Source organism: Lottia gigantea (genome assembly GCF_000327385.1).
Source record: "Lottia gigantea unplaced genomic scaffold LOTGIsca_84, whole genome shotgun sequence".
NCBI lineage: Eukaryota > Metazoa > Mollusca > Gastropoda > Lottiidae > Lottia > Lottia gigantea.
In genome coordinates, this window is record NW_008710779.1 from 963,314 (window position 1) to 971,688 (window position 8,375).

The following is an 8,375-nucleotide window of genomic DNA, read 5'->3' on the forward strand; positions in this document are numbered from 1 at the left end:
TCAGCTATATCATTCTAAGACAGTGTTTTTCTTGTAACATTTTGTGTGTATTCAAACATGGTTTTAAGAGGTTTAACAACGGCAATTACTGACCAAATGTCTAGATTATAAGAAACCCAAACTCATCTACACACAGAAGTTATTGAAGATTTCTAATCATGAAGTCTTAAGGTCAAAAGAGGCAGAATGGATGGTTTATCTTCAACTAGAGATCAATGAAACCAGAGCAAATCTTTCAACCACCCAAAACAAGTATGTAGATGTAGAGAATCACATCTCAAGTGATGGATTCCACCTGGTCTAACATTCCCCATACCAGTCACCTGTAGAAATTTGTAGCCAACTGAAGGAAATAGCCCAAAGTCTAAAAATAGTACTAACAATCTAATCGGTGAAAGTTTCTTCTAGCCGACTTCTAATAGTTTGTTTATCATCAACAAGGAGATTGGAAGAGAGACACAAATGATTTCTGCCAGAGAAAACAAATGGCCGCTTGGCAAGACAGTAACACAATTACCCCTTTCAAAGATAATCTTAATGTGTTCTGATATAAGAAAGACATTGGTAATTATTTGAACAAGAGGCTGGTTTGTCTCACTATCAATAAATAAGTTTAAGTGTAAATCGGTACTTGATCGGTACTTACATGCTATCTCCACTAGACCACGATTACTTTCTCTACTTTGAGGATCACTTTCGCCTGGTACTGTGTTCCATGCATAGCAGACACACCCATATCCATCATTGCCATAGTATTCTTCCACTTCTTCTCTGAAGACTTTAATGGAGGACTGAAGAGTTTTGATATCTGTGACTGGATCGCTCAAGACTAAATTTTCTTGAAGTTTTGCAGGAACTTTCTGACCAGCACATTCAAAGGTGATAAGAATGGCGGGTGTTGCTTCACATTTTATGATGACTGGTTTGTTTTTGACCATATAATAATTGTTTTTAGGTTCTTCACTAAATACGGGATAACCTTGGGCTAGCGGATTGCTGCTACCAACCACTGAAGCTACACGATTACCTGAAAAATAGAATGGGAATTCATTAATTTGAATCAGAATAATATTTCTGAAATGGATGCTGTTGACATACCTAGATGTGCTTCTACATAAAATACTTAGTTATGTCCATTAATTCATTTACTTATATGTACATGTTCTTTAAATAAAATGATGCTAATTGCATAGAATACAAGTAAAAACTGGACAATCGAAATAAATGCCCAAAAAAAACCTACTAAAATACATGCGAGTCCAATATCAAATCTGAAATAGTAAGCTCCAAAAGACCATTTGTTGGTAACCAAAACCATGTCAGTAAAATGTTTGTAAAATGCTTGAAACATATATTTCAGCTGTCTCCAAATAAAAACCAAATGTTTAATGTCTGAGGGAGTATGTCACTGTGGATTTTGAAAGGAATCTGCCTAATTCATCAACTGACATGGCTTGAAGAGGCTGAAAGTGCCAATTAGGTCTTCTCGAGTAAACTAACTGCCTAATCCAGTAAATCGCTGTGTTTATAGACAGATTTCATGTGGACTTTAAATAGCTTAATCTTTTACTGAGACATGAAAAGTCTGGAGTATTTACTCTGTAAGTTATTGGTACATATATATATATATACTCCTTTAGTTTCTTGATACATTTCACCTTAAAGGTATTTTATTTAATTTCACTTTGGAATGGCCACAGAAGTTTAGTGTTTGAGTTTCGAATGTTCACATTTTGCAGGGCAGCAAATTTCATTCTCTATTCCTTTAGTTATGTGTATGCAACTCTATGATGCATTTAGCTGACCCTTTGAATAAAACATGAGATTATGACAATATTCAAAGATACTGGGTATTCAAACTGGGTTTTCAAAGATACTGGGTATTCAAAGATACTGGGTATTCAAAGATATTTAAAGATATTCAAAGATATTTAAAGATATTCAAAGATATTTAAAGATATTCAAAGATATTCAAAGATACTGGATATTCAAAGATATTTAAAGATACTGGGTATTCAAAGATACTGGGTATTCAAAGATACTGGGTATTACTATCTAGAAGACACATATAACAGAAACAATAACTTTCTAGAAACACAAGTAACATGCATGTTTGTACGCATATTTGTGGGGAATTTTGTAAATAGAAGTCTTTTTAGAAAGAGTATTTGTGAAAGTGTTCATACTAAAATCAAGAGAAAAACCAGAATCAAGAATTTCAAACAAGTCTACCTTTCGCGCAGGTAGTAATAATAATCAAAATCCAGGTGGAAATGTGCTGATTATCAGAAAAAATGCCGTGTTTATTGCCTTATGTCATCGTGGGATCGTTTTCACCTTGTTGCCTGCATATTTATGATGGTTGAGAATCCAGAATGTAAACCTACTAAATGTTATGTACTTTATGTTACTACAATATGTAAGACAATTTGATGGTTATATCATAAGATTTGCTTTTCTACTTCAGATTTCACCTATTTTTTTCAAAGGTGAGAAAAATAAATTTCCCACCTCTTTGTTTTAAGTGTTATAATTTAAAAAACAGAAATTACTATAATAAAGGCCTACTTAGATGGTGTACAGATTTTTGCTCTGATTTATTTATCACTTGTTACTATGAAACTTAATCCATGTATTTCACCAATACATTTACAGTTAGTGCAAGTCACTGACTATGAATTTGAACAGCAGTGCAGGTATCTTATGTTTAATACAGATTCTAGCTAGAACCTTGATTCCCAACCTTTTTCAGCCTTCACACCCCTGGAGTCATCACCTGGACCTTTCACACCCCCAAAATCTGTTTCATCCACTCACTCTCTCAACTCAAAATAAATTCTTCTCCTACACCAATTGGCCACACCCCTGACACCCTAGTCCCACACCCCCAGGGGGTGAAAACACCCCAAGTTGGGAACCAGGGATCTAGAAACTAATTTGCAAAATATGATTTTAAAAAGTATGATTCAAAATAAAAAAAATTTCAGAGCATTTCTCAAAATTGATAGTCTCATGCTTCAGAATAGCAGAAGGCTACGCTGATATAATTATCAGCAAACAGATCTTTAGTGCTGGAGGTTGTTAAGTGCCAACATATCTCAAAAGCACTGGTTATGGCCTCAAAAATTTGCGCTGTCTGAAAGCAAATCCTGATCTGATGTAAAGAATGGTAGTCCAGACAATACATTGTTACAGCCATCACATAGTTAATCAAAGCCACTCTTTTTATCAGTTGAGTTATAAAGGTGTAAAAGGGCCTTAAGAAAAAGGTGTGTTTTTTACATATTAGGTGTAATATATTATGTGTATATAAACTGATGTAATAAGCTGGTCCATCCATCATTAAGATAAATATACACCATACTATACCATTTATTATATTATATCATTAACATAATATACTGGTATATAAGTTAATATATGTATATATCTTATTATCACTTAAACACAGTCCCTTCACAAAAAATTCTGAACAAAATTCTGAGAGATCCATTCTTCAATTGCAATGGTGCATTGCCATTTACAAAGGATTTTTAGGGTTTTGATACAGTAAACAATATATTTACTTTTATGAATCCTCAAAGAGTTCATAAGGGATAAGTTCATATCTAGTTTTAGGCTCCACTCAAAGCTTAAAATGGAAGATTGCAGTACTGGTATATACTTTTCTTGTCTCCAAACCTGAAGAGTTCACAATGCCTACAACAGACTGTATGTATCTGCTCTTCTGTCAGACGACAACTTGTTTATTTTCTTCACATTCCAGAAAATTGAGACTTAGTGAGAACTTTCACAATATTTATTTCTTTATGATTTACGATACCATTTCATCTAACAACCCATTTTTCTTGCCTACAGCCAGTAGGTATTTGATAAGAATTAATTTACGAGTCATACTGCTGTAAGGATAAGGTTGAAATTTTAACAGGGAGATAATTAGCGAGTTTAATTGTAAGCTTTTATCATATCTTTTGACATTTTTCTTGAAAGATTTAAACGCTTTGTTCAACCAATTGGAGAAAAATTGCTTTAATGTCAGCATTTGAATTCTCTCGATGCGAAAAACTTGAAACATTTCTCTTGCACGCCTTTTTCGCTCTAGTCTGAAATGGCACTTTTGACAGTTTGCTTAAGCTACCTAACGCCAAAAATTCAATTTACAGACCTGACACACAGTTATACCTGAACTATCTCAAGTTTGTAGCATTTTCCCTTTAAACCATGGGGAGGTAAAGAAAATACTATCAAGACAGATTAATTGCACCTTATCACATCAACAATACAATAATTTCTCCCTAATACAATAATATCCCCCTATCAAGTTGCAGACGGTATGTTTGTATATCACTGTAAAGATAAGTATACCACAGTAAGTTGCTATGTAAAGAAGAATGCAAGATGAAATATACTACCCCCTGCAGTGGCGGGTCAGTTGAACTAAGATGACCAGCACTGTGGTCAGTTGAACTAAAAGATGTATGGTCAGTTAATATTATGGAAATAGAATAGGAGGTTAAATGATCATCTAGCTACCTACAGACCACCTCATAAATCAATTTAACTACATATACTTAAAGTCTTAACTATCAGTACCTACTTCTTTAACTCTCGTAAAAATCTTTGGGCCAGTAATCTTAAATCTTTTTTTACTTCACTATCTTAACACATGGTGTTAGAAACATTGTTTCTACATATCTCACAATAAGATTTAAGATTTGAGTAAAGCAGTTTGAGACTTCAAAATACATGTGAAACTACCTTCAAACTAGTTCTGCATTGATCCGATTCAGGGATCACCTCCAAAACCCTTTCAGAGAGCTCTTGAACCCTTTCAGAGAGCTATACAACCCTTTTAGAGTGCATACAACTCTACAGCATACAACTCTACAACCCTTTCAGAGAGCTCTACAACTCTACAGTATATAACTCTACAACCCTTTCAGAGCTCTACAACTCTACAGTATACAACTCTATAACCCTTTCAGAGAGCTCTACAACTCTACAGTATATAACTCTACAACCCTTTCAGAGCTCTACAACTCTACAGTATACAACTCTATAACCCTTTCAGAGAGCTCTACAACTCTACAGTATATAACTCTACAACCCTTTCAGAGCTCTACAACTCTACAGTATACAACTCTATAACCCTTTCAGAGAGCTCTACAACTCTACAGTATACAACTCTACAACAGCTTCAGAGAGCATGCAACTAATAATGTTCATTTCTTTTTTCAAATCAAAGAATACAAACCCCTTCAAGTTCGTTTTTACATATCCGAAATCAAGGTGAACTTGAAAGAATACAGAAGCAATGATTGACATTAGTGTTCTATAATTAGCAGTTGTAAAGTAGACCATATTTATAAACACTTGACCCAATGATTTGTTGATTGAAGAGGAACTACTTAGTCTATACAAGACAACTTGACAAGAACTAATAATGTTCAACTGATTGGCCTTAGGGATTGTTTGGCAAATACATGTTTTTTTCTTATATTATAGACACTTGCTGCATACAAATGACTTGTTGATGAAGACTATTTCAGTCGGAAAGACTGGAAAAGTTCAACAACCTTTGAAATGAGAAATACTTTCAGACTGGCTAAGCCATCATAACCTTATGCCAATACCAGTTTATAAAAAATTGTGGTATTTTTTGCAATTTGGCTTTTGCAACGATCCAGTTGTCATCATGCAACTTCTGAAAAGCTTCAAGTTTACTTGTTAGTCATGTTTAGTCAAGTTTTAAACTTATTGACTTTGGTCACAGTAAGAATTATGGTTATGAATTATTTAGTAAGTTATGATGTCTTGGATAATGAAATCAAGTCACAAGAGAGCTAAGAACAAAGTCTTCAAAAATAATGAGTTATTAATGCAATATAATTTTATACTAACATATTATACATTCCACTGAAGATAAAGTTGTTTTGAATGTGAAGTTATCATTAAATATATGCAATAAAAGGTATACTAATGCACTTTTAAAGCCCTTATGTCTATGTTTAATCTTTTGGCTTTGTAAACACCAAAAACTTGATAATTTTAGACTAATTTTTTAACTATGACTTCAAGAACAAAGACATTCCAATTGCATCTGTGCATATTTCAAAATGAAGGCTTTACCTCGAAATCTCTCAGAATGTGTCATTAATGTCCCAGTGTTCCAGCTGACACCTGGTTTAGATATCCAGCCAAGTCCTGAACTGAACAAAAGAATGGACCAATGAGGAGAAATGGAATGGAATTCTACGGTAATTTTTCTAAGAATGATGAAAATGACCTCATTAGCACAGGCCTCAGACAATTCTAAAGCTCATATTGTTAATTTGGTGTGTTCTTCATTGGTGGATTTACTTATTCATACATGTATGTTTAAAATCATGAAATAATATCTAATATTGCCGTGAATATTCAGATATCTTGATATATTGTAATTATAGTATTCTTCTTCAATATGTGCTCTATATTTATCTTCATATTATCTTCATTGTTTATTTTATCTGTATCAATTGCAATTCCTTGCCATTTTCCAACCTTTTTTCTGTTTACATTTGCAGCACCTGGCCTGCTTCATTTCCACTGTTTTCAAATTCTCGGCTTGTAATGTTGAATATAAATAACGTATTGATAGTCAAATTTCTTTTTTATGTGCTTGAATTTTATGAGATTTGTTTTCAAACTCTGTAAGTGTGAAGATGTAAAAATTTCTCAGTTGGTAAACTATTTGCCTATGGACATTGTAAAGAAAAGATACATATGGCCACCATAAGGATACTGAGTTCAAAAGCCAAAAGGGAGAGATTGCGTTAATTTGAGACGGAAGACACAGGGTCTAATTTGCCTCAACTTATTGTTCTTCTCATTTCTTAGTAAGATACAATACGGCTGACCACCCTGACAGAATTGCCTCCAGGACATGACCGACTGATTTGTTCAACATTGTGAGAATTGAGTTCCAAATTAATTTGCAAAATGGCTACTAAATGTTGGAATGAATGTGAATCATATGGCATTCATTGGCAATTAAATGAATAACATCTTGAAGGCTTCCTTTCTTTTATAACTGAGCAGATCGGGGAAAGAAACAATTTTTGTTCTTTACATTGTTAATGTGTTAATTGACACTATCATCAAATGTCTTGACTTGATGAAATCCAATATGGCTGACATTGGTAACTATGAGAGCAAAATAGGACCTGTTACTATCTACTATTGACCGATTATCTTATAGAAAAAACATAAGCCATATGGAAAAAACAGGGTTGTTTGGACAAGATCATTCCTATCTTGGCATCAAAAGACATCAAAAGTATCCTTATTTTCTGTCAAAATTTTGTACTAGTAACAAACTTTGATTAGATGTTGTTACAGATTGTGTGTGTACACATGGTATGCTTTCACAGCATTTTGGGGAACAAAAATTAAGTCGCGTTCCAAAGGAGACAAAACTAAGGCTATTTTTAAAGATTAAAGGTTGCTATTAGAGCCATCTCTCAGCTGACATCAGTTGAAACGGACCACAAGAAAGCCAATGACGCTAAGTACAAAAAAGTGACGGACGATTCCATTTCCGCAAGACAGAAGAAAAAAAGTGTGCTGACACTGACTATAGTATTATAAAGGTTGTAAGTAGTCAGCATGGCAACGTAAGACAAGACAGGAAATAGGTAATCAACTAACACACATAGTAGGTGATAGTGGATCAATAACTTCAATAGCAACCAGTGGAATAATCACAGCTACCATTACATATTGATTAATTAATTAATTTTTACATCTTTAACAAGGCTAATTAGTCACATGATATATTAATCACGATTAATCACCATAAACAACCCCGAAGATTTCAACGATAGGTATATTTTTGGTTCTACGTTGATTAGCACGGCAGTTTCTTTCAGGCATTTATAATTCATGAAGCATTGTGTTTTTTATGTTGACTGCACTTAAAATACATACAAGATCTTTCAGAATAAACACAACCTCAGCTTTTTTTGCTTACTTGATAATTCTGCTTTACTTCAAGAGAAGGAAACTATTATTTTGTTACAAAAGAACGAAAATATCTTCAGAAAGACATTTTTGTTGCTTTGAAAAGCAATTTCACAAAAAAAATGCATATGTTTTAATTCTAGATATAGAAATAGACATATTAAACCTTTACCTCGTGCTTTTTTCTCCAGAGAGAGAGTTCAAAATGATGCTGACAACAGACAAACATGAGCGATTTGTCGTCTGCTCATTTCCTTAAAAACTCCCAGAATTCAACTGTCAACTGAAAGAAATGCATGACATTTCAACATGGAATTTCAACCTAAGCGAAAAACATTCTAAGTGGTCATTGTGGAAGAGTAGTATTTCTTCCTAAA

The 8,375-nt window shown here is 33.6% G+C and overlaps 1 protein-coding gene across 1 annotated transcript in view; it reads right to left on the bottom strand.

Moving 5' to 3' along the window:
- Positions 1 to 974, bottom strand: part of LOTGIDRAFT_197315 (hypothetical protein) — a 54,912-nt gene extending 53,938 nt beyond the window's left edge. The window contains exon 1 of the mRNA XM_009067637.1: positions 647 to 974. Coding sequence (XP_009065885.1) covers positions 647 to 938 — 292 coding nt within the window. The 5' untranslated portion in view covers positions 939 to 974. The remainder of the gene's footprint in view (positions 1 to 646) is intronic.
- Between the last annotated feature and the right edge of the window lie 7,401 nt (positions 975 to 8,375).